Source organism: Oncorhynchus masou, chromosome 24 (genome assembly GCF_036934945.1).
Source record: "Oncorhynchus masou masou isolate Uvic2021 chromosome 24, UVic_Omas_1.1, whole genome shotgun sequence".
Lineage (NCBI taxonomy): Eukaryota > Metazoa > Chordata > Actinopteri > Salmoniformes > Salmonidae > Oncorhynchus > Oncorhynchus masou.
Window position 1 is genome coordinate 64,924,122 of NC_088235.1, and position 20,405 is coordinate 64,944,526.

General features: G+C 40.8%; 1 protein-coding gene across 1 annotated transcript in view; it reads right to left on the reverse strand.

Annotated features, from left to right (window-relative positions):
- The window catches only part of LOC135512487 (myopalladin-like), a 43,228-nt gene that overhangs the window by 11,030 nt on the left and 11,793 nt on the right, over positions 1 to 20,405 (reverse strand). The window contains exons 3-14 of the mRNA XM_064934564.1: positions 18,405 to 18,580; positions 18,138 to 18,186; positions 16,544 to 16,709; positions 16,247 to 16,465; positions 11,837 to 11,929; positions 11,497 to 11,638; positions 11,211 to 11,234; positions 6,594 to 6,710; positions 4,358 to 5,135; positions 2,023 to 3,279; positions 1,687 to 1,834; positions 977 to 1,057 (exon numbers count right to left, since the gene is read on the reverse strand). Coding sequence (XP_064790636.1) covers positions 977 to 1,057; positions 1,687 to 1,834; positions 2,023 to 3,279; positions 4,358 to 5,135; positions 6,594 to 6,710; positions 11,211 to 11,234; positions 11,497 to 11,638; positions 11,837 to 11,929; positions 16,247 to 16,465; positions 16,544 to 16,709; positions 18,138 to 18,186; positions 18,405 to 18,580 — 3,250 coding nt within the window. The remainder of the gene's footprint in view (positions 1 to 976; positions 1,058 to 1,686; positions 1,835 to 2,022; positions 3,280 to 4,357; positions 5,136 to 6,593; positions 6,711 to 11,210; positions 11,235 to 11,496; positions 11,639 to 11,836; positions 11,930 to 16,246; positions 16,466 to 16,543; positions 16,710 to 18,137; positions 18,187 to 18,404; positions 18,581 to 20,405) is intronic.

A 20,405-nucleotide genomic window follows, 5' to 3' on the forward strand; every position in this document is an offset into this window, starting at 1 on the left:
CGGAAACCTTGTTAGTGTTTGGATATATGAGTATGCATCCATACTATTTAAAACCTGTTTTCAACATACTGTAACGCTTTACATTAAGTTGCTCTTATACCAGTGTAGTAATGCTGTAATTACTACACTCACAATATGTAATATTTATAATAATGATGTACTGTAGTTGTTGAGCGGCTTCACTGCAAGTATATTGTTTGTTTTAAATATTCAGTCATTTGAAAAATTTGAAAAACAAACAATTATGGGGGGGGGTCTTGGGGGAGGGAGGGGGGTGGAATTATTGTATTTTTATTTTTTCTGTGAGAGGGTCTTGGGAAACTGTGGCGGGAATCTTGGAGGGCTGGTGGGAGATCTGTCGACGTGTGCTTGAGCACTGGTTGCTTCTGTGTGTCGCTCTGAATGGGAGGCTGTTAGATCACCAATGTGATGTACTGTAGTTGTTGAGCGGCTTCACTGCAAGTATATTGTTTGTTTTAAATATTCAGTCATTTGAAAAATTTGAAAAATAAACAATTATGATGGGCCTGAATGGTTTTAGTTATTATGCAAGTAGAATAAGGAACTATTCCTCTCTAACGAAAAATGATTGCAGTCAGAGTGCAGTATAACTGCAGTTAGAGTGAAATATAACTGCAGTATGCTGCAATTACTGTGCCCAACATAAGTTTTTTTTACTACAGAAATTTTGCAGTGTAACTGCAGTTAGTGTGCAGTTATTTTAGAATTATTGCATCCAAAATACCAGTCAATTGCAGTTAAGGCAGTTTCAAAACTGCAATATTCTTTTGTAAGGGTTACAAAAAACATTCAACCCCATTCTGCAATTACTGAAGTACTAGGAATAAACATGTTTATCCAATGTCGTTACTGGCGTAAATACAGTGTTTCTGCATAGGTATAAGAGCAACTTAATGTAAAGTGTTACCGAATGTTCTGAGCAAAGCATTGCTTGGGAGAGAGATGTTCGCTGTACCTCGTCATAGTTAAAGACAGTGGCGGGAATGTTTGGTCCGAGGTGTCTGCTCGCTGTTTTCCCCTCATAAGTAGTCGGCTTCTATGAGAGGATAGGGATGAATAATGAACACCAACACAAATGCACACACACGAATGAACAAACACACACACCCATGGACACACACAGAAACACACAGGCATCACTACCGCTAATGTGTGAGTAATGTGTGATTAATATGATATGCATGGTGTTATATGGGACACATACAGTACATGATGAATGAATATGGAAAATCAATGATTGGAAAAGGATTGCTCGCTGATGCTCTGCTGATCGCTCAGTTTAGATGAATGCGTGTTCTCACTGCTTCCAGATTGTCACTTTACCCCAGTTCCAATGTTAAAGGAAAACAAAATTAATTTGTAATAAGAATTCCAGAATAGCAAATTGGAAGCAAGTGAGAATGCACCATGCAGTCTCCACTTTGTATTCTTTTCAAATGTTTGAAGAACGTGGTATTCAAACAGGTATTGGGTTGAAAAGAATTTGTAGAAGAAGAATGCTTTATTTATTTGAGATCCCTCTGTTCATTTGTTGGTTCCACTCCAAGACATATTATTACTCCAAAACTCATTCATTTAGTTACATATTCAGTCATTCACCCAATCTATAATGGAAGGTATGTGCCTCACGGCATAACAGTACAATTGAAGGGATATATCCTATACCTGTTGTACATGACCACGCATTAAATCTTCATTGAACCTAAGCTTTTTCTCAATATCGTGGAGGAGAGTTTGTTGGCTGCTACGAATATCATCATCTAAAATTGGACAAGTGCTTGTAGGCAACTTCTTCAGTATGCTTTGAGGTGGCCTGTGGATCAAAACAAATTAATTAGCAAAAATGTATTTTTACAATATATAAAACTGAAACACAATGAATTGAATAGTGAAGTAAGAGGATTCCGCCCCTGCTTATTCCATTCCCTCTAGTAATCTTCCAATCAGGATTTTTTTTTTTAACTGGGAACTTTCTGGAATTCAGGAATCATAGTGTCTTACCTATGAGCACTCCTGGGCAGGCCCATAGAGTTGGTGGCTTGTGTGGTGTGTAGAGAGGGTAGGACAGAGCTGAGGAAGGCCACATGGTTCTGGATGGGGCTGGAGGTACTGGAGGTCGGGGACGCTGCCTGCGGGGGCGACTGCTGTGGCAGGGCGAACACAGAGTTTAGGTAGGCAGCAGGCAACATGGTCAGGGAGGTGGGGGAGGACATGGAGGAAGGGGGGCTGGTGGGTGACTTGAGGACTCTGGTGGGTAAGACTCTGGGTTGCGGAGAGAACTGGTTGGGGTTGGAGGAGTTGAGCTCGGCAGCCAGCTTGTGGAGCAACGGAACGGGGGACTCTGTAGGAGAGGGACTCCTAAATGGAGAGAGGGGAGTCTGGGCAGTGATGAACTCCTTTGGCCTAGAATAGTCGAAGCTCTGTGACGTAGGAGCCAGGTTGAGGAGGGAGGCGTGGGTTGTTCTGAGCAGGGGAGTGGGAGAGTTGTTCTGCATGGTTGTGGGGGCCTTGTTGAAAGCTGCAGGGATGGAGCTGAGAGACACTGTGGGGGCTGTATTCAGATGAGGTGTGAGAGGTGTGCTAAACTTGGGTACGTGAATGGCTTTAGGCAGGGATGAGTGGGTTAAATTTAGCTGGGAAGAATGGGTGGTGTTTTGCTGGGTCATATAGGGTGGGGATGCAGGGCTGGTGTACAGGTGTGGTGCAGGAACAGTTCTCAGCAGAGAGGCAGATGGAGGGGAGCTCATGCAAGAAGGAGCTGTCTTCAATTGAGGAAGGGACGGCAGGGTATCCATAACTGGTGCAGGAGGGGCTGTGTTCAGTAGCATTGCAGAGGTAGTGTTCTTTGGTGGTACAGGGCTTGTGTTTAGCAGGGGTGAAGAAGTAGAATAGGAATGGGTGGTGTATGGGCTCAGTAGTGGTGCAGATGCAATGTTTAGCAGGTGGGCAGGGGGACAAGTGTTTAGCTGGGGTGTAGGGGTAGTGTTCAAGCTTGTCACAGGGGCGGAGTTGAGAAAGGGTGTTGGGGCTGTGGTCAGTATGGGTGCGGCGTGGGTGGCCTGCAGGAGCATGGGGGTAGATGAACGGGGCAGGTTTGACTGAGGCTGGGCTTGGGTCTGTGCCTGGGACTCGTGGTGTGTCTGGGCTGGAAAGGCAGATGCCTCCGGTTGGCTCTTGGTGGCTCCGGTTGGCTCAGTCTCAGTCTGCTGCTGCTCCATAAGCACCTGGTTGTGCAGAAGCTGCAGCTGGACAGGGTCTCTGAGAAAACAGATGGAATATGTTGAAAACTTTATATAATAAAACTAGCCTGGTCCCAGATCTGTTTATGTGGTCTTGCCAATTCATAAATCCTTGTCACGCCAAACCATAGGAGTTGGCAAGACAGTAGAAACAGATCTGAGACCAGGCTATAATTAAACCATATGTTTGTCTTAATGTGTTCCTCACCCGAATAACTACAAATACTCGAGAGACAGTTCCGTAAAACGTAATGAGCACAATGTGTCTTTCAGGGGCAGGTTTGAGAAATAGTCTGCCCTTTTAACGTATAGGAATATCCATGGAGCATTCAGACTCTAAACACACTCAGATCTGCAATTGGAAATGTCAGTAATGTTCTGTATCAAGCGTGGTATAAGACCTTTCATTGCATTATTCTAGCATTTTTAAAAGAAGTTTTAATGCCCTTACTGAGATGCATGTTCTGTAGCTTCTTATTCAATATCAGTCACTTTGATAATGTAGAGTGAAAACAAGACAATAACTTATTGTCCCTCAATCAATTATTATTATTAACACTATGCAGAACACATATCATCTTAGTGCCTTAATCGAACAGAAATATGAAAAACACAATAGCAGAGTGCAACAATTCATAGCATGTGCATGCAAAAAGCATAGCACTGCACTTAAGTATGTTAAGAAATCACCAACCTCAGTTTTTTTGTAGTTTTAAACTCCACAGAGTTAAGCACAGATATGTTTTCAGTAGACAAATGACAACTGGAATGCAACAGATCTGATAGGGAGCTCAAGAGGAGACATTCCCACCTTCAATGTTTACTGTTTTAAATACAGCCCAAACAACTCAAGCTGCTTTCTTCATTTCAAAACAAGGACCACAATTGAAAAAATACACCACAAGACTGAGACCAAACATTTTATAGAATTACTTTTAAAATTAAGCATATTTTCTAGTAACAAAATCAACTGCAGGTGCAAAATTTGGGAAACACAATGGTGATAAAACAAATAGTTTGTGGTCTGATTGGTTGTTCATTTGGCCCTAAATCATCAATCAATAAGTTGAAAAATACTTGAGAATTAGAATACTTACAGTTTGGGCTTGGCCAGTACTGGAGGTGGTTCCTTATTGGCCAACTGCGACATATCTTCATATGAATGGCTATTGGATGCTTCACTCTGGTTTTCTGTTTCATCCTCAGGCAGTTTAAAGTGCACACGGAGGCCTGCCCTGGAGCTGGACCTGGGCCCGTTGTGGTTAACCAGAACCCCAGGCTTAAGGCAGGAGGAGTTGGGGGGATCAGGGAGGTTTACATGGGGAGGGGGCTCAGGTTTATGGATAGGAGTCCCTTCCACCTTAGGCCAAAGACCAACAGGAGGGTCAGGTAACACTGAATAGGCTCGGGAGTCTCCCTGGTCAGTCTTGGGCATCTCACCACTGCTCTGGGGCTCCGGGCATAGCCCGCTGGAGCTAGTAGGCAGGTCTGGGTGAGGGGTGCTCAGGTAGAGTGGGTCCAGATGAGATGTGTTGGAGCTACGGGTGCCTATACGGAGGCTGCTGCCCAGGCTTAGTGGATCCAGGCTGGGCATGCTGGGGCTGATAGGCACCTGGCGCAGCATGCTGGAGCTCAGAGGGTCTAGACGGAGGGTACTGGTGCTCAGAGGTTCCAGTCGTAAATTGCTGGAGCTGAAGGGATCCAGGCGGATGGTGCTGGAGTGAAGCTTGATGCTGTTGGTGACAAGAGCCTCAGCTTGAGGCTTTAGTCTGGGCAGAGTGAGATCTGATGAAGAAGGCTCTGGAACTTGTGTGGACTCCATTGTTAAAGTGCCTACGAGAGTTTTCACGTGGTTGTTGTTGGTGTTTTCATTTCCTGATGAGGTACAGGGAGAAGGATAGGTACAAAGCAAAGTGAAAGTCGAAACATCCCTCTCACAGTTTTCACATTTTGCTGCCTTGAAATTACCTCTAAAATGGGATTGCATTGGATTTTCCCCTTCTAATCTACACAACCTACTCCACATTTTCAAAGTGAAATAACAATTATAGAAAATGTTCTAAATTTATACAAAAATGTAAAACAAACATGGCATGATTGCGTACGTCTTTACACCCCTGAGTTAATACTTGGTGGAAGCACCTTTGGCAGCAATTACAGCTGTGTGAATGATTTTGAATAAGATTCTACCAACTTTGCACAACTAATAGGGCAACATTTATCCATAGTCTTCTTTTATTGCATTTTATTGCTCAAGTTCAGAAAAATTGATGGACAGCAATATTCAAACCTGCTTTTAAAATCAGATTTAAGTCAGGGCTGAGGCTGGACCACTCAGAAGCACTTAACATCTCTTTCGAAAGCCCTTATGTTGTGTCTTTGGCATTACAATTTGTAAAATTGACCCGCTGAAAAAGAAAACTAATTTCCAGGGTTAGGTATTCAGAAGACTGAAGTAGGTTTTCCTCTTACTTTTTTACCTGGGCTTTGAACCTATCATATTTATTTTGTTCCTGACAAACTCCTCAGTCCCTGCTGGTGACAAGGATACCCATAACATGATGCTTCCACCACAATACTTGAAAATGCAGAGAGTTCCACTCTGATGGGTTGTATTTGACTCAAACATTTTTGTTTTTAATTTAGGCCAAGAAGTAAATGTATTTGCAATGTTGTCTTGCAGTATTACTTAATGTAAATAATTGATGATTTGGAGTGGATTTTGTAAGACAGGCTTCTTTTTAAAAAACATTTTCATAAAAGCCAGTAATGTGGAGTGAATGCAATGTTCTTAATCAATGCACAGTTTTCTCTCAGCTCAGCCAATGAATCCTAAGAGTCATAGTGATGTCGTTGAGGAGTTTCCAATTGCCATACTTGACCATACTCAAAGGGATATTCAGTGTCTCGGAATTATTTCTTAGAGACCCCTGATCTATGCCTGTGGAGAAACAAAAATCCCAGACATGCTTTTAAAGCTCATTGGTGGCTCTGAGGTTGAATCATTGTTTGACATTCACTATCAATTTGAGGGACCTTCCAGACAGGTAAAGTTGTATGAAAATATTTGCTCTTGAACTTATTTAGATGTGCCACAGAAAAGAGTTTGAAGACCATTGCAATCAGGACTGTTTTATATTTTTATTAATTTCAGAAAAATTATAATTTTTCTTTCACTGTGGATAAAAAAAAAACTTTTTAGAATTTTTGGCAGAAAAATGTGAAAACTTTGCAAGTGTGTGTAGACTTTCACGAGGCACTGTTAAACAGTCTTCAAATATTATCTTACGAATAGAACTTCCAAGTCTAAACTTTGTAAACCAGTGACGTTACCTTTCACCCTTAGTGCAGCGATACTGGATACAGTTCCATATTTGTTGCTTGCAGTGCAGGTGAATTTTCCAGAATCTTCAGGGAAGACTTCAGCAATGACCAAAGTGCATATTTCCTCTAAAGGGAATACACAATTAGGGAGATGAGCACCAGCTGAATGTCATTGTTGAAGTTCAGGCAACATAATATAGGTTAAAGTGCAGAATTAAATACTATACTGAACTAAAATATAAAATGCAACATGTTGGTCCCATTTCTCATGAGCTGAAATTAAAGATCCCAGAAAAAGCACAAAAAGCTTATTTTTCTCAAATGTTGTGCACAAATGTATTTACATCCCTGTTGGTAAGCATTTATCCTTTGCCAAGATAATCCATCTACATAACAGGTGTGGTATATCAAGAAGCTGATTAAACAGCATAATCATTACACAGGTGCACCTTGAGTTGGGGACAATAAAAGGCCAATATAAAACATGCAGTTTTGTTATGCAATGCCACATATGTCTCAAGTTAAGGGATCATGCAATTTGCATTCTGACTGCAGGAATATCCACCAGAGCTGTTACCAGAGAATTGAATGTAAATCTTTCTCCCATAAGCCGCCCCCAACGTTATTTTAGAGTATTTGGCTGTACGTCCACATGGCCTCACAACCGCAGACCACGTGTAACCACCCCAGCCCAGGACCTCCACATCCAGCTTCTTCACCTGCGGGATGGTCTGATCAAGTCACCCGGACAGCTGATGAAACTGTGGGTTTGCACAACTGAAGAATTTCAGCAAAAACTGTCAGAAACCGTCTCAGGGAAAATCCTCTGTGTGCTCGTCGTCTTCACCAGGGTTTTGACTTGACTGCAGTTTGGTGTTGTAACCAACTTTATTGGGCAAATGTTCACCTTCGACGTCCAGTGGCAAGCAGGAGAAGTGTGCTCTTCACGGATGAATCCCGGTGTCAACTGCACCGGACAGATGGCAGACATCGTGTATGGCGTTGTGTGTGCGAGCGGTTTGCTGATGTTGTGAACAGAGTAACCAAGGTAGCGGTGGGGTTATGTATGGGCAGGCATAAGTCACAGACAACAAACATAATTGCATTTTATCGATAGCAGTTTGAATGCACAGAGATACCGTAACAAGATCCTGAGGCCCATTGTCGTGCCATTCATCCAGCACCATCACATCGTGTTTAAGCACGGTCCCATGTTGCAAGGATCTGTACACAATTCATGGAAGTATTCAATGGCCTGCATACTCATCAGACATGTCACCCATTGAGTATGTTTGGGATGCTCTGGATCAACGTGTACGACAGAGTGTTCCAATTCCCGCCAATATCCAGCAACTTCGCACAGCCATTGAAGAGGAGTGGGACAACATTCCACAGGCCACAATCAACAGCATGATTAACTCTATGCTAAGGAAGTATGTCGTGCTGCATGAGGCAAATGGTGGTCACACCAGATACTGACTGGTTTTCTGATCCATGCCCATACTTTTTTTTAAGGGTCATATCTGTGGTTAACATATGCACTGTTGAAGTCGGAAGTCTACATACACCTGAGCCAAATACATTTAAATTCAGTTTTTCATGACATTTAATCCTAGTAAAAATTCCCTGTTTTAGGTCAGAATAATAGTAGAGAGAATTTATTTATTTCAGCTTTTATTTCTTTCATCACATTCCCAGTGGGTCAGAAGTTTACATACACTCAATTAGTATTTGGTAGCATTGCCTTTAAATTGTTTAACTGAAATGTTGTGGGTAGCCTTCCACAAGCTTCCCACAATAAGCTGGGTGAATTTTGTCCCATTCCTCCTGACAGAGCTGGTGTAACTGAGTCAGGTTTGTAGGCCGCCTTGCTCGCATGCGCTTTTTCAGTTCTGCCCACATATTTTCTATAAGATTGAGGTCAGGGCTTTGTGATGGCCACTCCAATACCTTGACTTTGTTGTCCTTAAGCCATTTTGCCACAACATTGGAAGTTTGCTTGGGGTCCATGTCCATTTGGAAGATCCCTTTGTGACCAAGCTTTAACTTCCTGACTGATGTCTTGAGATGTTCCTTCAATATATCCACATAATTGTCCTACCTCATGATGCCATCTATTTTGTGAAGTGCACCAGTCCCTTCTGCAGTTAAACACCCCCACAACATGTTGCTGTCAACCCCGTGCTTTACGGTTGGGAGATTGTTCTCCGGCTTGCAAGCCTTCCCCTATTTCCTACAAACATAACGATGGTCATTACGGCCAAACAGTTCTATTTTTGTTTCATCAGACCAGAGGACATTTCTCCAAAAAGTAAGATCTTTGTCCCCATGTGCAGTTGCAAACTGTAGTCTGGCTTTTTTATTGCGGTTTTGGAGCAGTGGCTTCTTCCTTTCTGAGCAGCCTTTCAGGTTATATCAATATTGGACTCGTTTAAGTGTGGATATAGATACTTTTGTACCTGTTTCTTCCAGCACCTTCACAAGGTACTTTGCTGTTGTTCTGGGATTGATTTGCACTTTTCGCACCAAAGTATGTTAATCTCAGGAGACATAACGAGACTCATTCTTGAGCGGTATGATGGCTTTGTGGTCCCATGGTGTTTATACTTGTGTACTATTGTTTGTATAGATGAACGTGGTACCTTCAGGCGTTTGGAAATTGCTCCCAAGGATGAACCAGACTTGTGGAGGTCTACAATTTTTTGTCTAGGGTCTTGGTTGATTTCTTTTGATTTTCCCATGATGTCAAGCAAAGAGGCACTGAGTTTGAAGGTAGGCCTTGAAATACACCCACAGGTACACCTCCTATTGACTCAAATTATGTCAATTAACCTATCAGAAGCTTCTAAAGCCATGACATCATTTTCTGAAATTTTCCAAGCTGTTTAAAGGCACAGTCAACTTAGTGTATGTAAACTACTGACCAACTGGAATTGTGATACAGTGAATTATAAGTTAAATAATCTGTTTGTAAACAATTGTTGGAAAAATGACTCGTGTCATGCACAAAGTAGATGTCCTAACCGACTTGCCAAAACTATAGTTTGTAAACACTCACTAAACCCTAAACCTCAAATAAATCTTGTAATAAATCATGTGTAAATTGAGCAAGTTGAGATGACTAAACTGCTTGGAGTAACACTAGATTGTAAACTGTCATGGTCAAAACATATTGATATAGTAGTAGCTAAGATGGGGAGAAGTCTGTCTACAATAAAGCGATGCTCTGCCTTCTTAACAACACTATCAACAAGGCAGGTCCTGCAGGCCCTAGTTTTGTCGCACCTTGACTAATGTTCAGTCGTGTGGTCAGGGGCCACAAAAAAGGACATAGGAAAATTGCAATTGGCTCAGAACAGGTTAGCACAGCTGGCCCTTGGATGTACACAGAGAACTAATATTAATTATATGCATGTCAATCTCTCCTGGCTGAAAGTGGAGGTATTGACATGTTGAATGAACCGAGCTGTCTGTCAAAACTACTGGCACACAGCTCGGACACCCATGCATACCCCACAAAACATGCCACAAGAGGTCTCTTCACAGTCCCCATGTCCAGAACATACTATGGGAGGCACACAGTACTACATAGAGCCATGACTACATGGAACTCTTTTCCACATCAAGTTACTGACACAAGCAGTAAAATTAAATTTAAAAAACAGATTAAAACACTTCATGAAACAGCGGGGACTGTGAAGCAACACAAACATTGGCACAGACACATGCATACACACACACACGATAACATACACACTATACATACACATGGATTTAGTACTGTAGATATGTGGTAGTGGTGGAGTAGGGGCCTGAGGGCACACAGTGTGTTGTGGAATCTGTGAATGTATCGTAATGTTTTAAATTTGTATAAACTGCCTTAATTTTGCTGGACCCCAGGAAGATGAGCTGCTGCTTTGGTAGCAGCTAATGGGGTTCCATAATAAATACAAATACAAAACGCAGTAAAATCTTTGAAATTGTTGCCTGTTACTTTTTGTTCACTGTATAGCAGCATGGTAGTATGTACGGTATATGTATAGTGAAAAATAAATACAGTAAGCCTCTGCATTGTAAAATATGTCTGCATTTCTATATATTGTATAATTATTGCTCAATAGATTGTATTTTCTAAGAACAGAGAACGAATATGCATTCATAAAATGCATATGCTGTAAGTGAGCTGTTTTCCCCAATGGCACAGCAGCTACATTTGCTTCAATTCACGAGTGCTTCCCTGCGTGTCAGACACTCAGAAAGGCTCTGTAACCATGATAGTTCAACAGACACAGGTTGTTAAGGTTCCTTATAAGGTTGAGTTTTAGGAGGAGAAGTAAACTGGTTTTTATGCAGAGGAGTTACAGAAGCAACAGCCCCAGCCAGATACTCTAAACATCTGGAAAGAGGAATGGTGTACACTGGTTCATAGAAAACATCACCGTAGCTACAGTAGGACTTTGACTTTCTGAGGCCATTGTATCGAATGCTTGTATATTGTGAATAAAATGTACATATCAGTAACACATAACACAAAATATTTTGATACTGGCAGAAATATGCTGCATCTTAAGATTTTACAATTGTATTAATTGTACCATGACAGTCTCTCCTTTGCATAATACGTACCTGATTCAACCATGGATCGAGGCTCTAAAAATGAAGAAAATGCTAATATATATTTAATCGTATGAAATCAGAGCTTTCTGTTCTTCATGCAGCCTTCTAAAAAACTTCCTCTCGGTTTTTTTATTTTTATACTTTAACAGTTTTCAAAATGCTTCCATTTATTAACTTCAAGTGAAAATGTACTAATAAACTAATACAAGAGAATTGAGGTAAATCACAGAACATACCATAAGATGAATGTACATTATTCCGACACACAGTAAAGGAGGGAAGGTCTTGGTCTTACTCTTCTGCAGGATCCTGAAGTCAGGGGAGTCCTCGATGACAGTTCCTTCTCTGTACCAATCCACCTTGGGGGAGGGGACTCCTTTAACACGGCACTCTAGCACCACCAGCTCGCTCTCCGATGCCAACAGGTCCTGCAGACTCTGAGGGGCCAAGTAGAGTGCACAGCCATCATATGTTTATCATCACACACAAAACATGCAGTTTCTTAATTAAGTACATGGGCTTTAAAAATGTACCATATAAGACAATGTCATATTTTGTTCGAAGTTTGATGATGAAGTTGACATTGTACAGGTCTTCTAATTATTCATTGTGTGGATATAATATTAGCGGGGTACCTTTGTGAAAACAGGGGCAGTCATAATAGGCCTCCCGTCTAGACCTTGAGGATAGATGTCTGGACTTAGAGTATAGCTGTCTCCATTTAGGTTCTGAAAACAAAGGATTTCATCAATTCAAGTGGAACTGGCACCGTTTTAACTACTTTGCAGAAATGACATTAAACAAACACAATCATACAAACACAATCATAATATTGGTCTAAAATATCAAATTCACATTTTATGCTTCAAAACCAACTTTATAAGAGTTTTAAAAAAAGGTAATATTTGACAAAAAAATGTAATTGTAGCTATCTATTTTGTCAAATAGGTAATATTTGACAGAAAAATTTAATTGTAGCTATCTTTTTTGTCAAATAGGTAATATTTGACATTTTTTTTTAAATTGTAGCTAGTTAGCTATCTAGCAACAGGACGGATGTCAAGTTATCACTAGGGGCCTCATAAGCATTCCGTATGCACAAAATATGCCCTAAAACACGCATGCGCCAGTTGGCATTTATAAAAACTGAACTTATAAAAACTGAAGTTATCCTTCGGCAAACTTTAGATATGCAGTTTCCATTGGCTCTATTAGATGGCTACTTTAATGTCATTGTTTTGATCTGAAAGTGAGCGCAGTTTATAACATACAGTAGAATTAAACAGGTGAACAGACAGTTGATCTTTTGCATTGAAGTGTGTAGGCTACTACTGTAGTTCAAAAATAAATCTAAGTAGACAATGTTTCAGAATTCGGGTGCAGTGCAATATATGGGTTTGGAAAAAGTCGGCTAAATGCCAAACATTTTTGAATTCAAACTATCTGTTACAGGTTGATAACATTTTGCAATTGTTTTTGTCAGAAACAGTCAAATACAGCAAATGTCACTGCAAAAGGAAAGGTTCTGCCAGAACCTCCAAAGACATTTGATCGCAAATTCGCAATTGCTATTTCATTTAGATACTGTCTTGGTCTAATTTCATTACTTCTAAAGTATACGCAGTTTTACAACTGGCTTGATTTATAAAGGGAAACGTATGGCGAGTGCCAAGTTTATAAATCTCAATATTTTTGTGCATATGCAGTGTTTTCAGGGGGCTCATTTACAACAGTTACGTATTTCACACTTAATATTTGAGTGCGTCATATCTGGAAATACTGCTGTCTTTGGAGGTGATGGCAGAATGTTAAACTTTTGCAGGGACATTTGCTGTAGTTTTAGGCCATTTGACAGACAAAATATCTGTGGGATCCATTTCTGAAATGTCTGCGCATGTGCACAAATATTGAGATAAATAAACTTGCCGCACGCCATACACACTTATGTTCTCCTTATAAATCAGACCTGCCATAAAACTATGAGCATGTGAACGAGCATTAAAACTCTGCCTGGAAAACGCCCTCCATTCACCTTTTTAGAGAGTTGGGCCAATAACCGGAAGGTTGCTGGATTGAATCCCCGAGCTGACAAGGTAAATAGAGTGCCTTGCGAAAGTATTCGGCCCCCTTGAACTTTGCGACCTTTTGCCACATTTCAGGCTTCCAACATAAAGATATAAAACCGTATTTTTTGTGAAGAATCAACAACAAGTGGGACACAATCATGAAGTGGAACGACATTTATTGGATATTTCAAACTTTTTTAACAAATCAAAAACTGAACAATTGGGCGTGCAAAATGATTCAGCCCCTTTACTTTCACTGTGATAGTCTCAGAGGTCCGTTAAAAGCGCAGAGAGCATCATGAAGAACAAGGAACACACCAGGCAGGTCCGAGATACTGTTGTGAAGAAGTTTAAAGCCGGATTTGGATACAAAAATATTTCCCAAGCTTTAAACATCCCAAGGAGCACTGTGCAAGCGATAATATTGAAATGAAAGGAGTATCAGACCACTGCAAATCTACCAAGACCTGGCCGTCCCTCTAAACTTTCAGCTCATACAAGGAGAAGACTGATCAGAGATGCAGCCAAGAGGCCCATGATCACTTTGGATGAACTGCAGAGATCTACAGCTGAGGTGGGAGACTCTGTCCATAGGACAACAATCAGTCGTATATTGCACAAATCTGGCCTTTATGGAAGAGTGGCAAGAAGAAAGCCATTTCTTAAAGATATCCATAAAAAGTGTTGTTTAAAGTTTGCCACAAGCCACCTGGGAGACACACCAAACATGTGGAAGAAGGTGCTCTGGTCAGATGAAACCAAAATTGAACTTTTTGGCAACAATGCAAAACGTTATGTTTGGCGTAAAAGCAACACAGCTCATCACTCTGAACACCCTATCCCCACTGTCAAACATGGTGGTGGCAGCATCATGGTTTGGGCCTGTTTTTTTTCAGCAGGGACACGGAAGATGGTTAAAATTGATGGGAAGATGGATGGAGCCAAATACAGGACCATTCTGGAAGAAAACCTGATGGAGTCTGCAAAAGACCTGAGACTGGGACGGAGATTTGTCTTCCAACAAGACAATGATCCAAAACATAAAGCAAAATCTACAATGGAATAGTTAAAAAATAAACATATCCAGGTGTTAGAATGGCCAAGTCAAAGTCCAGACCTGAATCCAATCGAGAATCTGTGGAAAAAACTGAAAACTGCTGTTCACAAATGCTCTCCATCCAACCTCACTGAGCTCGAGCTGTTTTGCAAGGAGGAATGGGAAAAAAATTCAGTCTCTCGATGTGCAAAACTGATAGAGACATACCCCAAGCGACTTACAGCTGTAATCATAGCAAAAGTTGGCGCTACAAAGTATTAACTTAAGGGGGCTGAATAATTTTGCACGCCCAATTTTTCAGTTTTTGATTTGTTAAAAAAGTTTGAAATATCCAATAAATGTCGTTCCACTTCATGATTGTGTCCCACTTGTTGTTGATTCTTCACAAAAAAATACAGTTTTATATCTTTATGTTTGAAGCCTGAAATGTGGCAAAAGGTCGCAAAGTTCAAGGGGGCCAAATACTTTCGCAAGGCACTGTATCTGTTGTTCTGTCCCTGAGCAAGGCAGTTAACCCACTGTTCCCCGGGCGCCGAAGACGTGGATGTCGATTAAGGCAGCCCTACGCACCTCTCTGATTCAGAGGGGTTGGATTAAATGCGGAAGACCCGAATGGTGTCAGGGATGCCTGAGTGAAAAGGTTTGGGACCCCTGCTATAGAGGTGTGCACAGAATGAAAATGTCACTGCAAAATATCAAAACAAACAAAATGCACGCTGCCTATAGAGCGAATGCCTGTGCATTCTGCAAGTGATTGTATATTCCAAAACAATTTAGGCTAGTAGGCTAAATGCTACAGCCCACACTTCTATGCGAAAGACTAATTGTTGTTCAATATTTAGTTTATCAACATTGGGTTTCTATATCCTGCCTTGGTAGCAATACCGTAGCCTGCCCTTATTGTCAACTATTTTACATAAGCTAGCTTTACTGGGTTGGCAATTAAAAAATTATTCTGCAGTAATTTATGCTGTGCTGGCAAGGATTGTGTCTATTTCTATAGGATAAAACAATAGCCAATTGTTGTCGACCTGTCAGCAGAACATTTGAATTCAACAATGTTTTGCATCAACCTTTCCTCCAACCTAAATATGGACTGTCCGTGAATTCTGAAACAATTGCAGTATTTACAGTAGCATATATATAGGCCTATTTCAATGTAGAAACGTCAACTGTTCACCTGTTAAATACGACTGTACATTATAGCATAAACCGCGCTACCTATGGGATTGCAAAACTTGAAATATGCAGTAGCCTATCTATACTAGGCCAATTAAATGAGAGATGTGCATGGTAATTTGTTGTATGACTACTTCAGGAATACGAACCCATCACGGCAACAAAATATGAGGAATTTACTCTGCAATGTTTGTGAAAATAAAATAAATAGATACATACGCACGGTTTACAAATGAGCCCTCTGGACTGGACAAGACTGACAAGTTTTTATTTGTTTCATTTATTTACTGCACTGTCAGTCTTGTCCAGTCCAGAGGGCTCATTTGTAAACCGTGTATAGAATTTACCCAAACTTACACCCACTTTCCCATTCATATTACTGTAGAATTTTCACAAATACCGGACTCTGTCATTTCCAAACATTTTATGAATGTATGAAAACATGAAGATTAGCATATCTACGTGTGCTAGCTTGTCACACACAAAATAAATGCATCATATTCTTCCTGAGGGTGTATATGAACAGATCTTAATACCATTTAATGTTACTAAATTGGTGTCAGTTCCACTTTAAGTAACCAAACACAAATACACATTATTGTCAAGTACTGTGTGGGTCTTGAATAAAGATTACTGAGCAGAAAGGAACGTTTTTGACACATGCAGTATTTCAGATATCAGTAATTTACATTTAAATGTTTGCAGTATATTCAGGAGCCAGAGATTTTTGATAAGATTATTACCTCAGCTAGAGTCGTCTGTACGGCAGCAACCTGGGCAGGCAGTGTAGAGGAGACCACCTGGGTCAGCGGTAGTGCCGTGGTAGAGACTGTCTGTGTCTGTAATGGTGTGGACGTCACTGGGACACGTGACGGTGTTGGCAGTGTCAGAACTGACGCCGTGTTCACAGGTGGTAGATCTAGAGTAGAAACTACCTGGACAGGTAACTGTGCTGACATCTCCTGGGCAGGGACCAATGTAAACGCCACCTGGGTGGATGGTGCTGTTGTCACCTCCGTAACAGGAAGGACATTAGTAGCTACCTGGACAGGTACAGATGCAGTGACTACCTGGCTAGAAGGCAGTGAGGTGGCCTCCTGTGGCTGTTCTTCAGTGCAGATAGTTGCGTCATCCACACACAGAGACACAACACTGACCACAGGAGGTAAAGATTGGGCACCCGGCTGAGCTCGGGTCCTCTGTAGTCTTTAGGTTTACAAGAGAAACAGGATACATTGTTACTAACCAGGTCCCACTGGGCTAAAATGATTTTTAAAGTGTTGAAGTTACATACAGTTCCTTCAGGAAGAATTCATATACCCCAGGACTTATTCCACAATTACAGCTGTGAGTCTTTCTGGGTAAGTCTCTGAGACCTGTCCACATCTGGATTGTTGTTGATCATTGCTAGAGAACCATTTTCAGGTCTTGCCATAGATTTTCAAGTAGATTTAAGTCAAAACTGTAACTTGGCCACTCAGGAACAATCACTGTATCCTTGGTAAGAAACTTCAGTGTGAATTTGGCCTTGTGTTTTTTGTAATTGTCCTGCTGAAAGGTTATTTAATCTCCCAGTGTCTGCTGGAAAGCAGACTGAACCAGGTTTTCCTCTAGGATTTTGCCTGTGCTTAGCTCCATTTCTTTTTTATCCTGAAAAGCTCCCCAGTCCTTAACAATTACAAGCATACCCATAACGTGATTCAGTCACCACTATGCTTGACAATATGGAGAGTGGTCCTCTATAATGTGTTGTATTGGATTTGTACAGGCTTCCTTCTTTTCACTCTGTCAATTAGGTTAGTACTGTGGAGTAAATACAATGTTGTTGAGCCATCCTCAGTCCTCCTATCACAGCCATTAAACACTAACTGTTTTGAAGTCACCATTGGCCTAATAGTAAAATCCCTGAGGGGTTTCCTTCCGCTACGGCAACTGAGTTAGGAAGGATGCCTGTATCTTTGTAGTGACTGGGTGAATTGATACATCCTCCAAAGTGTAATTAATAAATTCACCATGCTCAAAGGGATATTCAATGTTTGCTTTTTTTTACCAATAGGTGCCCTTCTTTATGAGGCATTGGAAAACCTCCCTGGTCTTAGTTGTCGAATCTGTTTGAAATTCATTGCTCGACTGAGTGGCCTTACAAAAATGTTTATGTGTGGGGTACAAAGATGAGGTAGTCATTCAAAAATCATGTTAAACACTATTATTGCACACAGAGTGAGTCCATGCAACTTATTAAGTGACTTGGTAAGCATATTTTTACTCCTGAACTGATTTAGCTTGCCATAAACAAAGGGGTTGAATGCTTAGTGACTTAAGACATGTCAGCTTTTCATTTTATATTAATTTGTTTAAAAAAATCTAAAAACATAATTCCACTTTGACATTATGGGGTACATTATGTGTAGGCCAGTGACAAAAAAATATAAATTTAATCCATATTAAATGCAGGCTGTAACATTTTTTTTTTTAGAAAAAGTCAAAGGGCGTGAATACTTTCTGAAGGCACTGTATGAGCTACACTGAGAGGCTTGTTACATTGCAGAATGTAAAACCTTTGAGCTTGCTTTTTACTACCCAATTAAATGTTTTCCAATTATATTTTGAGTAGAGGAAGAGTAGAGTACTCACTGTGCAAGTTCAGAATGTTGTTCCCCCTCCGAATCTGTAGAGGAGGCACCTGTATAAAATATAAAAGAAGGTGATATGCAGCACACTAGTAGGGATGATCTTAGTATGATTGTCTATATTAAATGTTTTAACTTAAAATTAAACATTTGCACCAGAGGAGATACCAATTAAATAGCAGTAATACTTTTTAGGTTGTATAGTAAGTATTTATGTGACGATGCACTCTAGATCGGTCACTTGACTTGAAGGTCGAAACTCAATGGTCACCTTCGACGTAGATTTCAGCCGACGTAGAGCCTGTGCCGTAGAAGTTGGATGCAAAGCAAGAGTACCGCCCTGTGTCTTCCTCGAATGCCTCGGCAATGGTCAGAGAGTGCAACTCGCCGTTGTTGATGATCTGAATGTCAGGGCAGTTCTCCAGCTCCTTCCCCTCACAAAACCACCTGGAAAGCCACACAATACATATGCTCCTTTTAGTGTCATTACATTAGCTATTCAGCCCATTGTGCGTAATCGCTGTATAACATCTAACTGCTTCCAACTTCAAAATATACACAGAGTGTACAAAACAGTAGGAACACAGAGTCGCACCCCCTTTCGACTTCAATGTTTCCCAGAGTTGTGTCAAGTTGGCTGGATGTCCTAGGGTTGTGGATCATTCCCAATACACACGGGAAACTGTTGAGCGTGAAAAACCCAGCAGCGTTGCAGTTCTTGACACACTCAAACTAGTGCGCCTGGCACCTAATACCATACCCAATTCAAAGGCACTTAAAACTTTGGTCTTGCCCGTTCTCCCTCTGAATGGCACAAATACAAAATCCATGTCTCAAGGCTTAAAAATCCTTCTTTTTAACCTGTCTCCTAAAAAATATCTACAGTGATTCAAGTGGATTTAACAGGTGACATCAATAAGGGATCCTAGCTGGATTCACCTGGTCAGTCTGTCAAGGAAAAAGAGCAGGTGTTCCTAATGTTTTGTACACTCAGTATAAGTTAAATGAAGATCAAGTTGAGTTGACAAATATATATATATATATATTCTGTATTGGCAACTCTCTTCCAGTCATAACTCATTAGCGTATGTGGTGAATGTCTTGACCCAGCTCCCTCCCATTACGTATGTTTGGTCAACGACAAGTAAGTGTAGCTACAATCAGGTCAGGGGAAGAAGTTCTGGTGAGCACTCTTACACTGTAAAACAAGCCACAACCACCACACCATGCCAAATGAGCCCTTAGTTACCACTTGCTATATGCCAATAGTGATCGATGTAAAATCTAAATGAATAATGTTCTGAAGATGAAAAATATACACTACTGTTATATACCTGACTGTGACCAGTTTAAAACCACCTCAACTAACTTAACAATTTTCTATAAATACCCCCAAAAGTTTACAGATTTGATAGAGCAAAAGTATTTCTAGTTTTGTATTCTCTACTACAATTTTCAGTTAAAGATGTTCAAGCATGAATTTACATGAAGTTGTCTTTCAGGCTTTGTGTAAAAAAATGGCTAGTATTTCCAGTATGACATCAATGGAGTCCTTGATCTACTAGAATGGCAACTCCATAAAGACACTTGTTAAATCAGAGATGATTTAACGGCCAAATACTAAACCTTATTATTGTACTAACTGGCATCCTCTCATACCCTGTGTACTAAAAAGCCGACCAGCCACCATGTCTCTGTACTGTAGATCTATTTTGGGAGGATTTTATTTTTTTAAATTTTATTTTACCTTTATTTAACCAGGCAAGTCAGTTAAGAACAAATTCTTATTTTCAATGACGGCCTAGGAACAGTGGGTTAACTGCCTGTTCAGGGGCAGAACGACAGATTGGTACCTTGTCAGCTCGGGGGTTTGAACTTGCAACCTTCTGGTTACTAGTCCAACGCTCTAACCACTAGACTACCCTGCCGCCCCAAATGAGGCAATGATGCAGTGTAAAATATATCAGATAGACATGTAGACAAGAATGTCTATGCGATCTTTTAGCAGAGTTCACCAGACATATGTATAAGTCAGCTACAAAGCCTTCAGACAGCTATAGGCCTAAACGATCCAGCATGAATGAATGTTCTGCATACACAGAAAAATTAAAAATTAAGTTGAGACTATGCAGTCAAATATAAATACTCAGTGTTACAGAGTCCCCCTGCCGAGAGCGCTGTGGGACTAATTTCTAGCGTTTGTGTTATTGTTTGTGCGGTCTGACTCTCACCCATCCTTACCCTTTCTCCCCCTCCGGTGAGAGATCGACAT